Here is a 20,961-nt window from a genome sequence, read left to right on the forward strand (position 1 = left end):
GCTGCCAGGAAAAAAAATCAATCTGCCCAAGGTCCAGCAGCAGCTACCTCATTTACCTAGGAGGCCGGCTTCCTCCTGCAGGTAATCCCGGGCTGGGAGGAGCAGGAGCCCTTCCTCTTGGCAGCCTCGGGACATTCAGCAGGTGCTGGCATAAGCCTGGCGGCCTGTGGGGTGGGAGCAGGCCCCAAGGGGAGCCCAGGGTCAGTCGGCAGGACGCTGGGGCCCAGGAATGTGGGAACCTGCGCCCCAGGGGCCAGGGCAGGAATCCTACAGTGGTAGGGTGCTTGGGGCTTTCTCTTTCTCTCTCTGACCAGAGCCTTATGTAAGAGCTTTTCTCGGGAAACAGGAAGTCCTGCTTGCCAAGTTCAGCACAGGGAGTAGTACAGGCCTTATTCCAACACACCCGGCCTGGCCTTAACCCCAGAACTCAGCCCGTCTCTTGCTTCCGCGACCCTGGTTCTCCTTCCCATCTGCCCCCCTCCTCTCCTTTTCCACCTTCAGTCATTCCTGACCGACTTTATCGGAGGATCTCTGGGGTGTCTGAGCCAGAGGGTCTCCCGCCCTCACCCGTGACCCCCAAGGCTGCCCAGCTTGTCCCTCCATCCCAGCTCTTGGCACCATGCCCTGTAGCCAGCCAACCTTCCCTCCCCCACTTCTGGGGCCGTCCCAGGATTCCTATGCTCCGGCCGCTCCTCCTGGGTGTCACTGGCAGTCCTGTCCTTCCTAGAGAGACTGACACCGAGTTCTCCTGACGCTGGAGGAGGGGGCGTCTCAACACAACACTGGCCCCACGGCGGGGTGCCAGGAGCACCAACAGTGCCCCTTGCTGGCTCTCCTCCTCCCTTTTTTCATTCTCAAGTTCCTTTTTATTCCTCCCTTGCGTAACGCTCCTCTTCCCTTCTGTACCCCCACCCTTCCCACCACCTCCTCGCCACCCCACTCCTGAGGCCACAGCCTTCGGCAGGGTCCCCAGCTCATGCCAGCCTCATCTCCTTCCTTGCTAGCCCCCAAAGGGCCCCCAGGAGACATGGGGGGCCCAGTCCGAGAGCCGGCACTCTCAGTCGCCCTCTGGTTGAGTTGGGGGGCAGCTCTGGGGGCCGTGGCTTGTGCCATGGCCCTGCTGACCCAACAAACAGAGCTGCAAAATCTAAGGAGAGAGGTGGCTCGGCTGCAGAGGACTGGAGGGCCCTCTGAGAAGGAGGAAGGGTATCCATGGCTGAGCCTCCAGGAGCAGGTGAGTGAGGGGAGCTGAGGATGGGTGGCAGGGCTGGGTCGGGGCCTCTTGGGTCTAGCCTCCTGGTCTGTAAAGTTTTGAGTAGGTGCAAGAGAGGGTCCCAGGTTTGGAAGTCAAGGGAGCAGCCATTCCAGGAAAGGAAATTGTTAAAGATTAATGCTTCTCATGTCTACCAGATCCTGGAGGACAGCCAGCGCCAAGACTCAGGTTGCTGGGGAAAAGTGCAGGAGTGATGTGAGGCGCTCCTGGGGCCGGGGCAGGGGTGGGCGTGGAGGGGCGGCCGGGAGGAAGAGCTGTCGGGGGCCCTTGCTTCTTAGCCTAACCCTGACCCCCTTCCCATGAGCAGAGCCCTGATGCCCTGGAAGCCTGGGAGAATGGGGAGAGATCCCGGAGAAAGAGAGCTGCACTCATCCATAAACAGAAGAGTGAGGCCTCCGGGGTGCAGCAGGGGTGGGAGGTGATCAAGCAGCATGGGGACCTCGAGATTGTTGCCCTGAGCCAGGATGAGGGTGGAGGGCTGATCACAGGGGGATGGGGCTGCTTAGATCTCCTCCTTCTCTCCTCAGAGAAGCACTCAGTTCTGCACCTTGTCCCCATCAATATCACCTCCAAGGGTGAGCACTGTTTTAAATAATGGCTTTGGGGGAGGGGCCAGGTCGCGGAACTTTGGAGCTGGCACCTGAGCTTGAGAGAATCCTGGTGGTGGAAAGTCTCTGAGAACGTGCACAACTCCTGACTGTCACACTCCTCACCTCCAGAGGACTCTGATGTGACAGAGGTGATGTGGCAACCGGCTCTTAAGCGTGGGAGAGGTCTGGAGGCCCAAGGATATGTTGTTCGAGTCTGGGACTCTGGAATTTATCTGCTGTACAGCCAGGTAATCCCACACATACCCTAAGCCTCGCCTGGGGGCCAGGAGGTCTGTTCTCCCAGGACTTGGATGCCCTGGTCCTGAGGGTTCCCAAACCCTCTGTTCACAGCACTTGGAAGACCCTCCTTCATTCCTTGGCTCCCCTGTCCAGGCTCCCGAGCCTCCCAGTACTGAGCCATACTTTCTTTTCTCACTTCCTTCAGCTTCTCCTCCATTCCCTGCCAGGTCCTGTTTCATGATGTGACTTTCACCATGGGTCAGGTGGTGTCTCGGGAGGGCCAGGGAAGGCAGGAGACTCTCTTCCGATGTATCCGAAGCATGCCCTCCAACCCCGACTGGGCCTACAATAGCTGCTACAGTGCGGGTGAGAGGCCTGTGGGCACAGAGGGCGGCTCTGACACCAGGGGGGTTAATGACCAGGCCACCAGGCCAGGGGGAGTGGGGCCTGGAAGCCTGGGTGCAGAGGTGGATCTGGGGGATGCTGGCCAGGAAGCAGGAGGAAGGCTGAGCTGGAGAAGGGAGGGGAGGCACCAGAGGGTCCACCGCAGGACTGTGCTTCACCTAGTGTGTATCTTCTCCCGTTTCTCAGGTGTCTTCCACCTGCACCAGGGCGATATTCTGAGTGTCACAATCCCCCGGGGAAGGGCGAAACTTAGCCTCTCTCCGCATGGAACCTTCCTGGGGTTTGTGAAACTGTGATTATGATACGGATGGTGGTTTTGAGCTCGGAAGACGAGGGTGGGTAATACTGGACACAGCCAGGAGCTAACAGGAGCAGAGGCCTCTTCTGGGTTTGACCTCAACCCTGGGTTGGACGGCTCATCCATCTCCCTTCCTCCCTTTGCCTCATCGCGCCCTCACCTTCTAGACTTCGCTTTCACGGATATTAAAGAGGTGTAACATCTTGCTTTTGTCCCCCATCCAGCCCCACATTCTTGGGGGAGGTAGGGGTGGCGGCGGGCAATGCCAGGCCATGTCTAGACCCACTTTGGGTCCCACTGGAAGGCTTCCAGAACAGCACCACCACCTAGCGGCAGCCTGAGAGAGTCCGCCTGCCTGCTGGCATACGTCCACGCAGCCTCCCTCCACTCGGAAGGACTCGGGGCCCCCCAGGCCACACCTGTCCCCAGGTACCCGCTGCCTCCTCGCCGCACAAGCAGCCTCACCCCCCACACCCCTCCCCGGCTGTGGGGCGCCCCGGTTTCCATCACGATCTCCGGGGGATGGGGTGCTTGTTGGGCGCCTGACGACGACGCTCCCCGTGCAGCCACACTCCTCCCTCGGGTGGTGCCAAGTTTTGCCTTTCGTGCTGTCCGCCCCGCCGGCGTGGGGGCCCCTGTGGGCTGGGCTGGGCGGCCGGCGAGCTTGGGTCAAGCGTGCGCCCTAGGGTTGGCCTGCCTTCACTCCTCTGGGCTCTTCTTTCCGCTCAAGACCCGCTTAGACTTCAATAAAAGAGAATAAACGGCTCCCAGTGCCCTCACTGCCCTCCCCCCACCCCGCCCGCGCCCCCGGGGGACCCAGGTCCCGCCGCCCCGGGGTCCGGGCCCGCAAGCCCCTAGGAGCGCTCCCCGGCGGGACACGCAGCAGCGGACAGCACGCACGCGCAGGCGGGATAGCGGTGGGACCGCCGCGCGCGGCCCCAAGCAGCTAGCGTGCGCAGGCGCAGCCGGGCGCAGGGCTCGGGGGGCGGGACCGTCCCGCGGCGTCTGCGCTCCCGGGTAGGCGGGACTAGGTGCGTGCTGGCCGCGCCGGCGCTGTTTGCCGGGTGTGACGTACAAGTCGTGCGCCGCCAGCGCCGGTGGGCCTGGGGCTCGCGGGAGGGGAAGGAGGAGCAGGGGGAGGAGGGGGAGGTGGTGGAGGTGGAGGCTGGAGCAGAGCGAGAGGCGGCCGCGGCGGGGCGGCTCGGCGGCGCGGCGCGCGGCCCAGAAGCGTTGGAATCCTGAATTGAGAGGGCTGCGCCTGAAGACAGCAGGAGTGGCGGGGCCGCCGCCGTCGCCGGAGAGATGAGCCGGGAAGCCTGAGGCCGGAGACGCCCGCCCTCGGGCCCGTCCGCCCGGCTTCCCCGCTCCCGGTGAGGACGCCCCCTACCCTTCCCCCAGCCCTGATGCGGCCTCTCCCAATCCTGGACCTCATTCCTACCTAACGGGGGCCCAGGAGGCCCTTGAAGGGGCTTCTTAAGGCCCTCGGGCGCCGAACTGCCCTGAGCCTGTAGGACCAAACCGGTATGGGACGCATTCTGGCCCCCGGGAACCAGGAGAGGGGGCTGGGCCAGCCTGGCTCACGCGCTCAGTTCTGTCCCAGCGCCGTGATCCCGCTGTCTGAGCACCGGTTGGGTTCTCTTTCAGTTTCCTTTAACATTCTTCCGTTTTCATTGGATTTTACTCCCTGAACCGTAGCCCTGGGATCCCCGTTCCCCCCGAGACCTCCCGAGACGACCTGAGCATGCCCGTACCCTGCCCACCCCAGCCCCCCATTCATTCCAGGGTGGTAGAGAACTCTCTTCCCACTCTGGACCGCGGTTTCCTTGTGGAAGTTGTGTTCTCCTCAGCTGTCTCCGTGTCATGTCAGCATTCTCGTGCTGAGCCACGTCCCTCGTTAGGTTCTCAATTAGGATACTCCTGGCAGTAAAATAGAGAAGCAGAGCCTGAGAATACTGGGTTTAACCTGGGGATTTGAGAAATAAGATCCCGGAGGTCTGCTGCTTAGCCAGTCTCCCTTGCTTCTGTCTGGTCAGAGGAGAGATGATGGCACAGGCTCTAAAGGGCCCCTTGTGAACCGTGTTAACCGGAAATGTCAGCAGTCAGTAGTTTTGCGTTTTGCCCTCTCTCCTTAGATTATTTGCATCTGATTCCAGAGAAGGCATGCTGAGGAAGAGAAGCAAGATCTGGGGTATAGGATGTTTGGATTCTGACACTGACCATTGTTTTACAGGCTACTGGAAGATGAAAGAGACTATACAAGGGTCCGGGTCTTGGGGGCCTGAGCCTCCTGGACCTGGCATAGCCCCAGCTTACTCAAGTCCCAGACGGGAGCGTATTCGTTGGCCCCCACCCCCCAAGCCCCGACTCAAATCAGGTGGAGGGTTTGGGCCAGATCCTGGGTCAGGGACCACAGCGCCAGCCAGACGCCTCCCTGTCCCTCGGCCCTCTTTTGATGCCTCAGCTAGTGAAGAGGAGGAAGAAGAGGAGGAAGATGAGGACGAAGATGAGGAAGAGGAAGTGGCAGCTTGGAGGCTGCCCCCAAGATGGGGTCAGCTGGGGGCCTCCCAGCGACCTCGCCCTCCCCGCCCTACTCATCGAAAAACCTGCTCACAGCGCCGCCGCAGAGCCAAGAGAGCTTTCCGGATGCTGTTCTACTCAAAAAGCACCTCGCTGACATTCCACTGGAAGCTTTGGGGGCGCCACCGGGGCCGGCGGCGGAGCCTCACACACCCCAAGAACCATCTTTCACCCCAGGAAGGGGGTGCGACACCACAGGTGCCATCTCCCTGCTGTCGTTTTGACTCCCCTCGGGGGCCACCTCCACCCCGGCTGGGTCTGCTAGGTGCTCTCATGGCTGAGGATGGGGTGAGAGGGTCTCCACCAATGTCCTCTGGGCCCCCAGTGGAGGAAGATGGATTAAGGTGGCCTCCAAAGTCTCCTCTGGATCCTGACTCTGGTAAGGTGGGAATGGGTGGAGGGAGAGGGTAGGGCGGGTTCAGATCCTGGAGGATCAGGAGCTTCTGGCTGTGGTGACAGCTGGGCCGAAGGCTAGTAGGATGGCAGAGTGAGTGAGTCCGGAATATCTGTGAGATATCTTAAGCGCCTCTTTGAGCAGCAACTAAGTCTGGGGAGATGGTCAAAGCTGGAATACAGAGTCTCTAAGTTGGTGTCCTGTGTATAGATCAGAAAGGGAGACGTGGTTTACAAAAGTCAGGACAGTTTTAGATACTTAAAATTCCTCATTTGCCCTTTGAGAATAAAGGGGACCCTTGCATGTGTGTCTGCAAAGGGTGCCATTCTCCTTGTGGTGGGATGAGATTTCTCTGACTAGTGGACTACATCGCCTGTCTTGTTCTGTGTGCCATTCTCACTCAGAATGTTTCTTTTAGGGATTCTCAACCAAACAATTTCGGGGTGTGTTTTTATTAATTGAGCGTTTGTAGGGTCCTATACTAGATGCCAGGTTAATAATGGTGATAGATATCTCTGAAGTTTATCTCCTTCGTCTTGTCTTGCTTTTGTGTTATGAGTAGTACTTTTTCTTTTCTGTTTCTTTATAACTTCTCAGACATGCTCATTTCATCCTTAGGGTTTATATGGGTAGATACGTTTCAGTTCATCCTCGTGGTTTTATAATTTGTGTGCGTCACTTAATCTTAACCCACTGTTCTTTGATCTGAGCCAATTTCTCATCTCCATCCTGTTTCCCCGTCCTACAGGCCTCCTCTCTTGTACTCTTCCCAATGGCTTTGGGGGACCCCCCGGGCCAGAAGGGGAACGAGGTCTGGCACCCCCTGATGCCAGCATCCTCATCAGCAACGTGTGTAGCATCGGGGACCATGTGGCCCAGGAACTCTTTCAGGGCTCAGATCTGAGTGCTGCAGAAGAGGTGGAGCGGCCTGGGGAAAAGGCTGGCCAGCACAGCCCCCTGCGGGAGGAGCATGTGACCTGCGTACAGAGTAAGGGACCCTAGAGGACCCAGTCTCTTGCTTAGTAGCCACCTCCTAAGTTGGAATCTGGAGGCCTCACGCCTCTCCTCTTTCCTTCCACTCAGGCATCTTGGATGAATTCCTTCAAACTTATGGCAGCCTCATCCCTCTTAGCACTGATGAGGTGGTAGAGAAATTGGAGGACATTTTTCAGCAGGAGTTCTCTACACCTTCCAGGTGAGGCATGAAAGAGATGTCGTCAGAAGAGGGCTGGGCCCTGAGAATAGGGAGAGGTTGCTGCTGCCTTTTCTCCCATAGGGATGTACTTGGCAGACGGAGGAAGGTAGAACAGAAGGGGAGGAACCTGTAGGCAGAGTGCCATGCCCCTGTAAACTGACTGGGGTGGAGTCTTTACCTGAGATCCTGCAATATTATGTATACCTGATACTCCTGTGCCTCTCTGGAGACTAGGCCTTTAGCAGGTCCTCAAAAGGATGTGTGGCCCAAAGAAAGGATTAGTTTTTGTTTGAAGTGGGTTCCACACCCAGTGTGAAGCCCAACACAGGGCTTGAACTCACGACCTTGAGATCAATACCTGAGCTGAGATCAGGAATCGGATGTTTAACCGACTGGGCCACCCAGGTATCCCCACCCAGGTGCCCCCTTATTCTTAAGAATAAGAACTTAGTTTAGGTTCTTATTCTGGACAGTAGAAAAGTACTTCTGTATGCTCTAGCCCCCTTGTCTCTTGTGTGACTCCACCCTTGGCCTACTCAGGAAGGGCCTGGTGCTGCAGCTGATCCAGTCGTACCAGCGGATGCCAGGCAATGCCATGGTGAGGGGTTTCCGAGTGGCCTATAAGCGGCATGTACTGACCATGGATGACCTGGGGACCTTGTATGGACAGAACTGGCTCAATGACCAGGTGAGGAGTAGTGGAGAAATGGGCCCAAAAGGGGATTTAGGGAGCAGGGTGTCTGGGGCCCTCTGTTTGGGGGAGCCCTATACCTATGCTGCACTCTCCATGGCAAGTTGCCTCCCATTTTCTCCCCAGGTGATGAACATGTATGGAGACCTGGTCATGGACACGGTCCCTGAAAAGGTAGGCCCAAACCAGGTACCTCAGTCCCCAGAAGCCCTTCTGCAGTTCGGAGCCACTTTTTCAGTCCCCTTTATCTCTTCATCCATAAAGAGGATCTTTGTTTTGGGGGAGAGGTGGTAGAAGGCAGTCAGTTAAATCTGTAATCTTTCTTTTTTAAAGCTTTGTTTATTTGAGAGAGAAAGGAAGGAAGGGAGGGAGGGTGGGGGGGAAGGCAGGAAATCTCCAGCAGATTCCCTGCTGAGTGCAGAGCCCAACGAGGGGCTTGAGCTCTCAATCCCGAGATCACAACACCAGCCAAAACCAAGAGTCAGACACTCAACTGAGTCACCCAGGCGCTCCTCAAATTTGTAATCTTGGTCCTGAACTTACCGATTCTTTTTCCCCAGTGTAGTGTTTTTCCCTGTGGCTAACTCCACAAATTGGAATGGGAAGCAGTAAGATAAGATTAAAAAGGCTTTGGTTTTTTACCCTCAGTGAGTTGGAGTGCAGGTTGTTGAAACTGGCCCTTGGAGCCCTAATGAAAGGAAGCGGCCAGGGTGGAGGGGACCTGGCAAGGGGGCCTGATCTCTTTCAGTTCCATCCAGGTCTTTTGTATCATTGGCACAGGTGCATTTCTTCAACAGTTTCTTCTATGATAAACTCCGCACCAAGGGTTATGATGGGGTGAAAAGGTGGACCAAAAACGTGAGTTATCAATTCATATACGCTGGTGTGACACCTTGCCTGTAGAGGATTAGAGTTCTGTTCTCTAGGAGCCCTTCCTCAAAGTCTGCTCACTCAGTCTTTCAAGTATTAATAAGGCTCTGGTATGTGTGAGGTAGTCATAGGCACAAGGGATTCAGTGTTGAGTAAGGAAAACTTGCCTTTATGGAGTTAAGGGTAAATAAACAGCTTAAATTTCAGCTAGTGCTAAGTGCTGTGAATCACCTGAAAGGGTAATGCAGTAGCTCGGGAGCTAGGCCCTTTAGATTGGGCGGTTTGGGGAGGCCTCTCCTCTCTGAGGTTTGAAGGCCAAGGAGCTGGCCCTGCAGATCTGGGGGAGGAGTGGTCTAGGCAAAGGAGTAGCAAGTACATGGGACCCAGAGGGAGAATGAGCATTTGAGGCACTGAAGGCCCATGTGGGTGTCCTGTATAGTGGGAGCATCTGAGTGGAGGGAGTGCAGTAAGAAATTCAGTCAGAGTTGATCCGGTAAGGCATGGAGGAGAGGCGGAGGAGGGTGGATCTTTCTTGATGTGCATGGAGAAGCCACTGAAAAGTTTTAAGGAGCCTGGGAAGTCCCTCATGTTTTCAACTCCTGCTTCATGTAGACTGGAAGTGGGGGGAAGAGTAGAAGCAGGCAGACTGGCCAGGGAGGGGAGCACAGAAGCCTGGAGCAGGGCGCTGAGTGAAGAAATGGAAGTGGCTTTCTCTAGGATAGGTTTTGTAAGTAGAACCATGGTATTTTCAGATGGGTTGGATGTGGGAATGAAGAAGAGCTAGGAATTGGGGAGGCCTGGGTTAGTGGCAGAAGTTACTGGGGAAAATGAGGGAACGCGTTTGGTGATGGGGTGGGGGTGGGTATCTTTTCTCCCCTCTAGTTGGGGTCCCTGCCCTCCCGCCAAAAGCGAAAAAATTTGTCTAGAGTGAAGCGGGACTGGCTCTGGCATTTTAGTTTCTGTCCCCGGGTTCAGGGGCTTACACCTGCAGTGACCTGGCAGGCCCGCTTCTCCTAGTATGGGTGGGATGACACAGTGGAAAGAACGTGGCCTGTGTCCCCTGTGTCCTTTCTCCTGTGCCCGTCAGCAAGGTGCCCTACTTTCCCAGGCTGCAGTTCCATCATTAGGCTGACTGAGAACTCCCTCACAGGGTGGTCGTGGTAACGGGCCGACCTCTTACTAGGTCCTGTGCGGTGCTGTTAACGTATCATGGACAGGAACTAATTTAACTCTGGTAACAAGTGAGATAGGCACTGTTATTCGCAGCCTCTTACATCTAAGAGGACGGTGGCACGGAGAGCCATTCCGTAGCTCACCTGTGGTCACAAGCTAGGAAATGGAGGAGCTGGGTTTAAACCCCGGTGGGCTGGCTCCAGAATCCTGAGCCTGGGTTTTTAGCTATTAAGTACTCGTGCCTTTAATGTATGGAAAGAAAGTACCTGGCCATCCTGGGGTCTCAGGTGTGTTGTGACAGTAGGTCTTCTGACCTGCCTTCTTCCCTCACCCCTGGAATCTGCACATGCTGAACTTCACCTCACAGTGGAGGGGCTCAGCTGTGTGCTTGCCCACTGGGCTCCTTGTCTCCGCCTCCACTCTTTAGGACCCTCGCGGCAATGGGCAGGTGGCTCCTGCTGTCCAACCTGACCTCTGACACCACCCTCCTTAGGTGGACATCTTCAATAAGGAGCTCCTGCTAATCCCCATCCACCTGGAGGTGCACTGGTCCCTCATCTCTGTTGACGTGAGGCGACGCACCATCACTTACTTTGACTCGCAGCGCACCCTAAACCGCCGCTGCCCTAAGGTTTGAGAGGGAAGGCGGGGGAAGAATCCAGTGGCAAGGCATCGTGGGCAGAAGGGCGGGCCTGGTGCCTGGGGCCACTATACCCTAGGTTCACTTGGGAAACCGAGGCATCACTTCCTCCTTTTCCTGTCTCCATAGCATATTGCCAAGTACCTACAGGCAGAGGCAGTGAAGAAAGACCGGCTGGATTTCCACCAGGGCTGGAAAGGTTACTTCAAAATGGTAAGTGTCTGGAGGGAGGGGTACAGGTGGTGATGGTGGTGATAGAGGAGCGGTAGGAGGAAGAAGTGGAAGCCACACCCCGAGGAGCGTCCAGGTGAAGGACTTCATTTTTATTCTCTAGAATGTGGCCAGGCAGAATAATGACAGTGACTGTGGTGCCTTTGTGTTACAGGTAAGCAGAGATCGGTGGGGTTAAAGGTTTGGTAAGGAGGTGGGAGGCTGTTCCACCTCTCTGGTTTGGCTCACAGGCACTTGTGGAGCAGAGAGGAACCTTAGGTGTTAGTGTGCAGAAACTTGGATCCCCTTGGTCTCCCGGCTTCCCCGGGCCCACACTTGGCTTGGGTCTCTTGGTCCTTGGTCTCTGACCCTGGTACAGTTGCTTCCCAACCCCCAGTGCAAAGCATTTTCTTCAGGTACCGAGAACAATGACTCTAGAGTCAGGCTTTGAGCCCCAGGCTATGGGATGTTGGCTTTGTGTGTGAAACGTGGATGTTCTGTGAAAGGTTTGGTTAGGTGGATCTGGCTCCTGTGCAGCACAGCACAGGTCCTGACCTGGGGGGATGCTCAGTAGGTGGTTCTCATGGCCTGCTTTGTTAACACCCAGTACTGCAAGCACCTGGCCCTGTCTCAGCCATTCAGCTTCACCCAGCAGGACATGCCCAAACTTCGTCGGCAGATCTACAAGGAGCTGTGTCACTGCAAACTCACTGTGTGAGCCTCGTATCCCAGGCCTCAAGCCCATTCATTAATGGGCATGGGGACATGGGGCACCCTTCTTCCCCTGAAACTCCAGTTCCTTTCCTCTCTTGCCTCTCCCTACCCGATTCCCTTTGGTTTTTCATATTTAAATGTTTAATTGATTTCTGTTATTTTTTTTCTTTGAGAGAATACTTGTTGATTTCCGATGTTGAGGGGGTGGCCACGGAACAGCCCCCTTTCCCCCCTCTGCTGGGGCGGAGCGTCGCCTTGCGGCCTGGGTGGGGCAGTCATCCCCCTTTTGTGTGCAGGGGCGGGGGCAGGAAAATCTTGTGCTGGGGGTGGTGGGCGGGCAAAGGGATTACTGCCTGCCAGATCTTCAAACTTTTTTTTATATATATATATATAAATGCCACGGTCCTGTTCTGGTCAATAAAGGATCCTTTGGAGATACACAGTGCTGGTCTTCCTTCTGTCAGGCTCGGGCTCAGCAGTCACTGTTGGCCACACTGTCATAGGTGTTGAGACCACGGGTCCTCCCCCTCTCCCCCGGGACCAGTCATCCCCGGACCCCACCCTCAGCCCCCACCGCAGGAAAGCTGGGGCTCAGAGGTAAGGGAACTTCGGGTTAGCACCCACAAGTGCCCGGAGGCGCCCCCGCCCCGCCCCTGCCCGTGACAGGGGGCACGCCTTCGGCTTCCACCGGCGCCGCACGCTCGCGACGGCTCGGGGCGGAGTCCGTCTACCTTTGCCGCACAACACGAACGACTAAGGTGCGGGTCCGGTGCGCACCTGGAGCGGAGGCCAAGGGAAGCGGCGGTCCCGGGAGCCCGGAAGTCCCTGGAGGCTGAGACCTCGCCCCTCGCGCGCGATAGGGCCCGCCGGAGCACATGACCCTGGCGCTCTCGCCTCCGCACGTGTAGGGGCGCTGGGCCCCAAGATGGCTGCCGGGCCTCGAGGCCTGACTCCCGTATGTCACTTCCGCACCGGCGAGAAAGGCGGGCCGCATAGCCAATGGGGCTGCAGGGGCGGGTCCTCATCTTGATAGGCGTTCAGCTTGTCCAATGGTGGCGGCGTGCCGGGGTGCCGGCGAACTAACGTCACGCCGAGTCGCTGAGCGCCGGCGGCGGGGCCGAGGCGGCCAAGCCAATGCGATGGCTGGGGCGGGGTCGGGCGCTCTATAAGTTGTCGATAGGCGGGCACTCCGCCCTAGTTTCTAAGGATCATGTCTGCGAGTCAGGATTCTCGGTAAGAAATCTTTATTGCAAGAGATCGAGGCTACTCACCCAGCTGCTCCTTTTCGAGGGCCCCGTGGGGGGTGGGGGGAGCCGAGGCCCACCACCCCGGGCCTCCCCCTCCCGGGGTTGTGCGGGGCGGCCTTACGCCGGGAGGCCCGGTCCTGGGGGGGGAGCGAGGGGGCTGGGCCGGGTCTGGTTGGGAAGGCGGGCGAGGGAGGTCCGGCCCTCGGGGACCGGCGTGCGAGGCCTGCCCGGAGGCCTCTGTCCCCGACGCGGTGCACGAGGCCCCGGCGCGAGCGCCAGGCGGGGGTCGCGACCCGGCGCGGGGGACGACGGCGGCGGCGGCGGCGGCGGCGGCGGCTAGCAGCGCGCGTGGCCCGGGCCGGCGGGTCCGGACGCCTCTTTGGCGAGGGAGCACTCGCGCGCGCTCGGGGTTCTGGGAGATTCTGACGGGACCACTCGCTGGAGCGGGGGGCGCCCGGGTCCTCTGAGCCGGGCGCTCGGTCGCGCGGAGAGCCGGGTCGGGGCGGGAGAAGCCGGCCGTTCAGTGTGCTGGTTTTCTTGACGGCCAGGACCGAGCCTGACCCCGAGGAGCGGCCGCGTGAGGCACCGGGAGCCCACCCGGCGCCGGGCGGGCGGGTCCATTTTGCCGCACAAGCCGGGCAATTGGCAAACTGCGGATGGGCAGGTCCACTTTCCTTCAGGGGTGAGCGGCCTGAGGTATGGGAGGGCGACGCCATTTCGCGACGGGGGCGGGCGGGCTGTGGATTGTTCCGTGGCGGGGGGAGACGCCGCCGGGTGGTCGAGGGAGCGAGCACATGGCGGCCCGAGGGGCTCCCCTCCCCCAGCCCGCTTCGCTGCTGAGTGTTGTGCAATCTCCCCCTTCGCTAGCTCGGCTGGGGCTCATTGTGCGCGAGGCCGCCACCGCCCGCGGCCTCCCACATCCGGGCACCGCGAGGGGGGGAGATGGGCTGGAGGGGTGGGGGAGGGCGCGGGCGGAGTGACGTGGGGGAAGGGGATGTCCTCTCGCAGCCGGGAGGCAAGGGGCGGGACTTCCGGCGCGCCGGGGCCGCGGGGGGAGGCGCACTCGCTCCGGCCGGCCCGGGACACGTGGGCGTGGGGCGCGGACCCCCTCGGAGTCCCGGGGGGCGCGGCGGCGTTCCCTGAGGCCTGCGGGGGCCGGGGCCCGACTCGGTGGAGGAGGAAGGGCTTGTGTCCTCGGGGAGTGGAGGCTGATGGCACGGGCGGGGCCGCTTGCTGGGGAGAGCCAGGCGCGCGGATTTCTAACTCTTCTCAGTTGGCGTCGATCTGCTTTCCACCAACAGATCCAGAGACAATGGCCCTGATGGGATGGAGCCCGAAGGCGTCATCGAGGTGAGCCCGGAGCCCTGAGCCATTGTTCCCCCTCTCTGGAAAAGAGAGTCTGTAGCAGCCTCCCCTGACATCGGGAGGGGTGGTTCCTGTCCTCAATTCTGATTCCTGTTTGATGATTGGTTTAAAGTATTTGCGTCCTGGGTTGTACGAACCAGTTTGCCGGAGGAGTCTGGTCTCTCCTGCTCTGTTTAGCCTCTGGTTTCACAAGTGGACTGGCCCTCACTGATTGCCCAGGCCGGGTAGAGCCAGCTGGCTTCCCCAGAGGGAGGAGAGGTGCAGGGATCTGCAGCTCTGGGGCTGGTACCAAGGTGCCCTCTGTTCTGCCATAAAACAGACCCCCGTTTGACTACTGTGATTTTTCTCTGTCCTACAGAGTAACTGGAATGAGATTGTTGACAGCTTTGATGACATGAACCTCTCCGAGTCCCTTCTCCGTGGCATCTATGCTTATGGTTTCGAGAAGCCTTCTGCCATCCAGCAGCGAGCCATTCTTCCTTGTATCAAGGGTAAGCCTCCTGTCTCAGGACAGGTTCTGGGCTGTCCCTAAACTGGGTTCAGTGGCATCTGGTTGGTGGTGCCTGTCTCCTATCAGTCGGGGACCCAGCAATTCCTTGTTTATCCAAGCTTGGCTTTTGGTCTGTGCCCATGCCCTGGCCACATGTGTGGCTGGTTTGATTTCTGCTGGTACCTGTTTCTGAACTTTGTGCAGTACTGAATGAGTTAATGTCCTGTGTGGGCACTATGTTGTGATGGGGTAAAGTCTGTGGAGCACGTCATGCTTGGCACATGGCTCCATTGGCTTCTTGTAGGTAAAGTCTTGAACATCTCATGACCCTGAAATGTGTGTATTCTTAGGTCTTGTTTTTCTTGATCTATTTAGGTTATGATGTGATCGCTCAAGCCCAATCTGGGACTGGGAAAACAGCCACTTTTGCCATATCGATTCTGCAACAAATTGAATTGGATCTAAAGGCTACACAGGCCTTGGTCCTGGCACCCACTAGGGAGTTGGCTCAGCAGGTGAGCATGTAGGCTTTTTTGCTCCCTCCCCTGAAGGACTGCTTTAGAAATGTGGTCATTAAAAGAAGCATAGATGTGTGCTCCTCAGGACCACTATTTAAGAACTGAATGGTGGCGGGGGGGGGGGGGGAGGACTGTGTAAAGAAATAAGTTGAAGACTTCCGGATGTCTGAGAGCTTGTTAGGATTAATTACGAGGTCTTTCCTACCCAAACACAATGAGCATTATTTTCTCCACCCATTTCCTGAGTCAAATGAAAAGGTTGCAAGGTGGAGCCTGGCTGGCCGGGCAAGTTTGGTGGCTGTTTTACGAACAAACCCCCCTGGCAATGGGCAAAGAGACACCTTGGTGGTGGTGGTGCTCTTATATCAGCCAGGGGCAAAGCAGACGGGCAGTCCTGTGTTCATCCTAGCTTGATGCCTGGATTGGTGGCCAGAGCTGTTTCATGCCTAGGGCACATAAAATTCTAATGAGACCTTTCTTGGGTCTTGGGGGAGAAAGGGTCAGAAATGCTAGTCTCATAAGTAGGATATTAGTTTTATGGAGAGTTTAGGATGATTCTATGCTTATCGGTGAATTGAGGTAAGGTACTGTAAGTGAAGAGTTCTGGAGAATTCAGTAGGGCCTTAATGTATGTGCAGAACATCCTCTTTTAAAAAGAGGGAACATGTCACCTAGCACAGGTTCTGTGACAGGAGTTCAGTAGGACACAGGTAGATGGCCTTCCATTCATAAGACTAGTTGCAGTGAGATCAAATCAATGGGTCGTCATGGCTTTTAGAAAGGGCTGTTAGTGTGAATCCTTGTATTCTTAGGAACCAGACCAAGCTCAAATCCTGAGCCTGCCACTCACTTACTGGCAGTGTGATCTTAAGCGAAGTATCTGCCTGTTTCTTGCCTGAAAAGTGAGTTTAATGGTGCATGTCTGAGTTGGAGAGAACACTAGAAGCGTTTTATTTTATTTTTTTTCACCAGAAGCATTTTAAACGGGACCTGCCTTGATCATAGCTCATACTTGGGTACATTTTTTTTCCCTGAGTCCAGATACAGAAGGTAGTCATGGCATTAGGAGATTACATGGGTGCTTCCTGCCATGCCTGCATTGGGGGGACCAATGTACGTGCTGAGGTGCAGAAGCTTCAGATGGAGGCTCCTCATATCATCGTGGGCACCCCGGGTCGTGTGTTTGACATGCTGAACCGGAGATACCTATGTGAGTCTGGCTGTCCTCTTTAATCCTCCCACTCGTGCCTCCGCGCCCCCCCCCCCCCCCCGCCCTCTGCACAGTGTCGCCCTCTGACGGGCTAGCGTGCACCTGGGAAAGAGTTGCTCTGTGATGAGCCCATGCGTGTCATCTGAGCCTGGCTTCCCCGTTCTCAGCCCCGGGGAGTGTTCTACTTCCCTGGCCTGTCAGCTGGCCTCGTGTGGGAGTCTTGGCAAAGGATCAGTCTTCGTATCCTGAGAGCAGACCTCTTGTTCCTTCGTGTTATCAATCAGGAACTTGGAAGTCTGGTTTCTTGGTTCCCTCACTACTGTCCATTGGGGTTTTCTCCTCTTGTAGCTCCCAAATACATCAAGATGTTTGTACTGGACGAAGCTGATGAGATGTTAAGCCGTGGATTCAAGGACCAGATCTATGACATATTCCAAAAGCTCAACAGCAACACCCAGGTGAGAAAGGGGTTCACGGACTCTGGGCGGTCAAGGTTTCCTTTGTAGGTGGCTGTGTGGTGGGGGTCACAGCAGCAGCACATGCCGCAGGAGCCACAAAGAATCCGGGGGCCTTAAGCCTTTTCACGCCTTAGCTTCTGTGTTAAGCGGCACTTGCTTGTTAGGGGATGGGGGGCTGGCCTGGAGGATCCCCTACCCCAAGGCTGCTCTTTCCCATTAGGTGGTTTTGCTGTCTGCCACGATGCCTTCTGACGTGCTTGAGGTGACCAAGAAGTTCATGAGGGACCCCATTCGGATTCTGGTCAAGAAAGAAGAGTTGACCCTCGAGGGCATCCGCCAGTTCTACATCAATGTGGAGCGAGAGGTAGGGCCCGGTGCAGGGGGCAAGCCTGGCTGCACGTCCCTGGGTAGAGCCCCTCACTGATCTCCCTTCCCCCCTCCCAGGAGTGGAAGCTGGACACGCTGTGTGACTTGTACGAGACTCTAACCATCACACAGGCAGTCATTTTCATCAACACCCGAAGGAAGGTGGATTGGCTCACCGAGAAGATGCACGCCCGAGACTTCACCGTGTCTGCCATGGTGCGTTCTCTCCCTTGTTCCCCGTAGTGCATGTGTGCCTGGGCCTCTGAGCCCGTGCGCCTGTGACACACGCCCTCCCCTCTGGTCCCTGCTCTAGCACGGAGACATGGACCAGAAGGAGCGAGATGTTATCATGAGGGAGTTCCGCTCGGGCTCTAGCAGAGTACTGATTACCACTGACTTGCTGGTGAGTAGGGAATGGAGAACCCTGGGAAGGAGGAAGGGAGGACCCAAGCTGATTCCCTCTCCAGGGGGCTTGCTTGTGCCCCCCTCAGGAAAGTAGCAACTTGGAATAAAATCTGACATGCCTCAGGGTGCTGGGAAGAGGGGCTGCTGTTTCCTTTGCCTTCCCTTTGGCTGCCTACACACACTGCGGTCCCTGCTACATGCACCGGCCCCCCACCCTTCCTCCTGCTGACCTGTCCTCTCCCGACCCAGGCCAGAGGCATCGACGTGCAGCAGGTGTCTCTAGTCATCAACTATGACCTTCCTACCAACAGGGAAAACTATATCCACAGGTAAGTGCAGATCTAGAACGTTCCCTCCCCCAGCCCTGAGCTCAGGCTCTGTCCTGCCCCCATCCTGAGCCAGACTGAACCTGTCCTATTTTATTCTCACCAGAATCGGCCGTGGTGGACGATTTGGCCGGAAGGGTGTGGCTATTAACATGGTGACAGAAGAAGACAAGAGGACTCTTCGAGACATCGAGACTTTCTACAACACCTCCATTGAGGAAATGCCCCTCAATGTTGCTGACCTCATCTGAGGGGTGGTCCTGCTACCTAGCCTGACCCTGGCCTCAGTCTGGGGGGGGGCAGAAAAGCAGGAGGGGGGAGGGAAGGGAGCCAAGGGATGGACATCTTGTCATTTTTTCCTTTTTTTTTTCTTTGAATAAATGTCACTTTTTGAGGCAAAAGAAGGAACGTGAACATTTTAGACACCCTTTTCTTTGGGGCAGGCTCTTGCTCCAGGCGCCGTCTCTTCTCCCAAAAACACTAATCCATCTCCGTAACCTAGTCAACCTCCAAACCCCAGAGGCTCTCTCTCCCACCCCAGCCACGTGCCTCTTTAGAGGCTGCCAGGGGCCATAGTGTCACTCAACCTCATTTGCTGGACCAAATCTGGAGAATCCCGGAGTTTAAATGGCCCAGAGGATTGTCCCCAGGTGGGGGGGGAGCAGGGGAGAAAAAGTGGTAGCCATTTTTACATTGTTTTGTATAGTATTTATTGATTCAGAAAACAAACACAAAATTCTGAATAAAATGACTTGGAAACTGCCTGTTTGGGCTTCTCATTTCTTGCCTCCCCTTCCCTCCCACCTGTGACCCGGGGCCTCCCTGGCTGGGGCCACCACTCCACCCCCAGTTCATAGTCCCCCAAATTTCCTTTGGGTTTCCTTTTTTTGTTATCCCCTCCCTGCTGACCCGCTAGTGGTAGCATTTGTTGGCCAGTGACCCACTCTTAAGGCCAGGACGCAAGCACCATCATAAGTGCCTCACATGTTCTGTCAAGAGGAAGTGACAAATGGAAAAGAGGGAATAGAAACACTTAACCCCTAGAACTGGAGGACATAAGCAAGGGGTGGGGTGCTGTTCCCCGCTGGTTCTGTAACCCCTCAGGCCCACCAAACATAGGCTGAAGTAGACCAACTGTCCCCAAACTCCGCATCTACCTGTGATATTGAGGCTGGTGACAGATCCCCTCACTTGGTGACGGGTTCAATGACTAAGTGATTGGTGGCTGGGGCTGAGGTGCCTGAGTCAGGCTGGGGGTGGACTGGGCTGCCACAGGAAGTCAGACGCTTAATTCCTCTTCCAAAAGAAGGCAGAGGCTACAGGCTGGTGCTGAACACACTGTCCTGCACCGACTGGGGTGAGGCCGATCGGTTATGAGGCCAGCCGTATTTTTCTTGGGGGCCTTGGTGGGGCTGCTAGCAGGTAAGGGGGAGGCCCGAGGGGAAGGGGCTCAGGGGGACACTGCCCCTTGTTGCTAACCAGCCCTCCCCTCTGCTCCAAGCCCAGGGGACCCGGAGCGACTGTCCCCATAAAAAGTCGGCCACCCTGCTGCCCTCCTTCACGGTGACCCCTACGGCTACAGAAAGCACAGGAAGCCCTGGGACCACCAGCCACAGCACCACCACCGCGGAGACCACCAGCCATGCGCCCAACACCACCACTCACCAGGCCCCGACCACTCCAGGCCACAGAAACACCACTGTTCACCCAACCACGAGCAACAGCACAAGCAACACCACGGACACCACGGACACCACGGGCACCACGGGCACCGGCAAACCCCGCACCTCCACCAGCTCCCCCCGGCCGGGGCCAGGGCCAAGGCCACCACCTCCCAGTCCCGGCCCTGGCCCCCAGGACGCCATAGGAGACTACACTTGGACTACGGGTTCCCAGGCCTGCGCCCGGCTCCAAGCCCGGATTCAGATCGGGGTTGTGTACCCAACCCAGGCCGGAGGCCAGGTAGAGCCACCCGTGGGGGTGGGGGTAAGGCCGCCCACCGCACTGAAGAAGGAAGAAGAGAGAAGGGGGCACGCAGGGCAGGGATGGAGGAAACAGGGAACCCCGGGCGGCTGCGGCCTTCAAAACCTTTTTAACTGCTACAGGCCTGGGGCATCTCAGTGCTGAACCCCAACAGCACCAAGCCCTGGGGGGGCTGTGACGGGGCCCGCCCCCATCTGCTTCTCTCCTTCCCCTTCGGGCAGCTCGGCTTCGGGTTCACACAGGTACCTCCCCACCCCAGCCCCCTCGTGTCCGCCTATCCCCCCACCCTTTGCTGTGCTGGGGGCTCCGGCCACCCTCAGCCTTTCTGGTCGCCTCCGCAGGAGCCACAGCAGGGTTCAGTCTACCTCGACTACCTGGCTCTGCAGTACAACGTGTCCTTTCCGCAGGCGGCGCGTGAGTCACCCGCCCTCGGGTCGCTTGTCCTGAATGTCCGGGCTCCTGAAAGGGGACCTAAATCGGGGTGGCGGGGACAAGGCTCCAGAGCTGACCCTTCCTCGCTCTTTCAGAGTGGACGTTCTCGGGTCAGAACACATCCCTCCGAGCTCTCCAAGCCCCCCTGGGCCAGAGCTTCAGCTGCAAAAATGCAAGCATCCTTCTAACGCCAGCTCTGCGCCTTGACCTGCTCCACCTGAAGCTGCAGGCTGCTCAGCTGCCCCGTTCAGGGGCCTTTGGGCCAAGTAAGAACTAGTCCTCCCTCCTAGAAGGCTCCCACTGCTCTGACAACCCCCTGCCTCCTTTATGAGATCTTGAATTTTCTTTTCTCTCTCAGCCTTGTAGCTTTAGGGCAACTGCCCTACTTCCTCGGCAGGACTCTGCCCTCTTTCCCTAGGAGCTTCAAGGGCACTCATCACTCTACTTCCCCATGTCCCCCCCCACGCCTTCCTCCCATCCTCCTCCCACCTGTGCCCCCCCACCACCACCCTGATGCCTGCCCGCCCTCCCTTTCTGCCAGGTTTCTCTTGTCCCAGCGAACACTTCAACCTGCTGCCCCTCATTGTCGGCGTGATCTCACTCGGCCTCCTCGCCCTGGCGCTGGTTACATTCTGCATTATCAGGAGACGCCCACCTACCTACCAGCCCCTCTGAGCATGTCCCCATCCTTGATACCAGTATCAAGCTTGGGGGTGGGGGCGCCATTCTCATCACCCAGCTGACTCAGAAACAAAGTTACCTTCCTTCTCAGTCTTCTGGAACAAAAATAGAACTAATGCCATCTGAAGGGATGCAGGAGAAAGGGTCATAAACGTGACATATTTCTCCTCCCCCATCCCCAGCATAATAAAACCTGCTCGAAACACTGTC

General features: G+C 57.3%; 4 protein-coding genes and 4 non-coding genes across 10 annotated transcripts; all 8 read left to right on the plus strand.

Moving 5' to 3' along the window:
• Positions 1 to 4: 4 nt before the first annotated feature.
• On the plus strand, positions 5 to 3,011 carry TNFSF13 (TNF superfamily member 13). Of its 3 annotated transcripts, none has more exons than XM_041772682.1 (7): positions 5 to 81; positions 1,005 to 1,234; positions 1,581 to 1,659; positions 1,801 to 1,848; positions 1,993 to 2,111; positions 2,331 to 2,469; positions 2,695 to 3,011. In XM_041772682.1, the coding sequence occupies exons 2-7, from the start codon at positions 1,028 to 1,030 to the stop codon at positions 2,802 to 2,804; spliced, it is 702 nt and encodes a 233-aa protein (XP_041628616.1). In that variant the 5' UTR covers positions 5 to 81; positions 1,005 to 1,027; the 3' UTR covers positions 2,805 to 3,011. The 3 variants fall into 3 exon arrangements, with proteins under 3 accessions (XP_041628616.1, XP_041628617.1, XP_041628615.1); XM_041772683.1 differs by having other exon boundaries at positions 77 to 142; XM_041772681.1 differs by lacking the exon at positions 5 to 81 and having other exon boundaries at positions 157 to 1,234.
• Positions 3,012 to 4,036: 1,025 nt separating this feature from the next.
• On the plus strand, positions 4,037 to 11,971 carry SENP3 (SUMO specific peptidase 3). Its single transcript, XM_041772675.1, has 11 exons — positions 4,037 to 4,176; positions 5,037 to 5,762; positions 6,526 to 6,765; positions 6,861 to 6,972; positions 7,513 to 7,660; positions 7,790 to 7,837; positions 8,444 to 8,521; positions 10,200 to 10,337; positions 10,476 to 10,559; positions 10,681 to 10,731; positions 11,164 to 11,971. The coding sequence occupies exons 2-11, from the start codon at positions 5,048 to 5,050 to the stop codon at positions 11,272 to 11,274; spliced, it is 1,725 nt and encodes a 574-aa protein (XP_041628609.1). The 5' UTR covers positions 4,037 to 4,176; positions 5,037 to 5,047; the 3' UTR covers positions 11,275 to 11,971.
• A 423-nt stretch (positions 11,972 to 12,394) lies between these two features.
• EIF4A1 (eukaryotic translation initiation factor 4A1) lies at positions 12,395 to 18,419 on the plus strand. Its single transcript, XM_041772679.1, has 11 exons — positions 12,395 to 12,503; positions 13,819 to 13,867; positions 14,241 to 14,373; positions 14,748 to 14,887; positions 15,932 to 16,100; positions 16,449 to 16,558; positions 16,779 to 16,922; positions 17,003 to 17,140; positions 17,238 to 17,327; positions 17,579 to 17,658; positions 17,762 to 18,419. Exons 1-11 carry the CDS (start codon positions 12,481 to 12,483, stop codon positions 17,904 to 17,906), a joined length of 1,221 nt encoding a protein of 406 aa, XP_041628613.1. The 5' UTR covers positions 12,395 to 12,480; the 3' UTR covers positions 17,907 to 18,419.
• On the plus strand, positions 14,406 to 14,529 carry LOC121501080. Its single transcript, XR_005990519.1, has one exon. It is a non-coding gene; the product is annotated as a small nucleolar RNA SNORA48 (small nucleolar RNA).
• LOC121501081 lies at positions 15,205 to 15,349 on the plus strand. Its single transcript, XR_005990520.1, has one exon. It is a non-coding gene; the product is annotated as a small nucleolar RNA SNORA48 (small nucleolar RNA).
• LOC121501093 lies at positions 16,216 to 16,353 on the plus strand. The gene has a single exon (XR_005990531.1). It is a non-coding gene; the product is annotated as a small nucleolar RNA SNORD10 (small nucleolar RNA).
• Positions 17,369 to 17,509, plus strand: LOC121501066. The gene has a single exon (XR_005990505.1). It is a non-coding gene; the product is annotated as a small nucleolar RNA SNORA67 (small nucleolar RNA).
• Positions 18,420 to 18,560: 141 nt separating the features above from the next.
• CD68 (CD68 molecule) lies at positions 18,561 to 20,959 on the plus strand. Its single transcript, XM_041772680.1, has 6 exons — positions 18,561 to 19,077; positions 19,157 to 19,617; positions 19,761 to 19,880; positions 19,980 to 20,052; positions 20,166 to 20,336; positions 20,612 to 20,959. Exons 1-6 carry the CDS (start codon positions 19,029 to 19,031, stop codon positions 20,743 to 20,745), a joined length of 1,008 nt encoding a protein of 335 aa, XP_041628614.1. The 5' UTR covers positions 18,561 to 19,028; the 3' UTR covers positions 20,746 to 20,959.
• The last annotated feature ends 2 nt before the right edge of the window (positions 20,960 to 20,961 follow it).

Source organism: Vulpes lagopus, chromosome 10 (assembly GCF_018345385.1).
Source record: "Vulpes lagopus strain Blue_001 chromosome 10, ASM1834538v1, whole genome shotgun sequence".
In the NCBI taxonomy this organism is placed as follows: domain Eukaryota; kingdom Metazoa; phylum Chordata; class Mammalia; order Carnivora; family Canidae; genus Vulpes; species Vulpes lagopus.

What these genes read in the sequence shown, in the direction of transcription:
- EIF4A1 (XM_041772679.1), top strand. Translation starts at nt 12,481, where the DNA reads ATGTCTGCGAGTCAGGATTCTCG. An exon ending in GCTGAACCGGAGATACCTAT is followed by an intron (nt 16,101 to 16,448) that starts GTGAGTCTGGCT and finishes CTCCTCTTGTAG; the next exon opens with CTCCCAAATACATCAAGATG. An exon ending in TGATTACCACTGACTTGCTG is followed by an intron (nt 17,328 to 17,578) that starts GTGAGTAGGGAA and finishes CTCCCGACCCAG; the next exon opens with GCCAGAGGCATCGACGTGCA.
- TNFSF13 (XM_041772681.1), top strand. Translation starts at nt 977, where the DNA reads ATGCCAGCCTCATCTCCTTCCTTGCTAGCCCCCAAAGGGCCCCCAGGA. An exon ending in TTTATCTGCTGTACAGCCAG is followed by an intron (nt 2,112 to 2,330) that starts GTAATCCCACAC and finishes ATTCCCTGCCAG; the next exon opens with GTCCTGTTTCATGATGTGAC. An exon ending in CAATAGCTGCTACAGTGCGG is followed by an intron (nt 2,470 to 2,694) that starts GTGAGAGGCCTG and finishes CCCGTTTCTCAG; the next exon opens with GTGTCTTCCACCTGCACCAG.
- SENP3 (XM_041772675.1), top strand. Translation starts at nt 5,048, where the DNA reads ATGAAAGAGACTATACAAGGGTCCGGGTCTTGGGGGCCTGAGCCTCCT. An exon ending in GCATGTGACCTGCGTACAGA is followed by an intron (nt 6,766 to 6,860) that starts GTAAGGGACCCT and finishes CCTTCCACTCAG; the next exon opens with GCATCTTGGATGAATTCCTT. An exon ending in TGAAAAGGTGGACCAAAAAC is followed by an intron (nt 8,522 to 10,199) that starts GTGAGTTATCAA and finishes CACCCTCCTTAG; the next exon opens with GTGGACATCTTCAATAAGGA.
- CD68 (XM_041772680.1), top strand. Translation starts at nt 19,029, where the DNA reads ATGAGGCCAGCCGTATTTTTCTTGGGGGCCTTGGTGGGGCTGCTAGCA. An exon ending in CTTGGTGGGGCTGCTAGCAG is followed by an intron (nt 19,078 to 19,156) that starts GTAAGGGGGAGG and finishes CTCTGCTCCAAG; the next exon opens with CCCAGGGGACCCGGAGCGAC. An exon ending in CAACCCAGGCCGGAGGCCAG is followed by an intron (nt 19,618 to 19,760) that starts GTAGAGCCACCC and finishes TAACTGCTACAG; the next exon opens with GCCTGGGGCATCTCAGTGCT.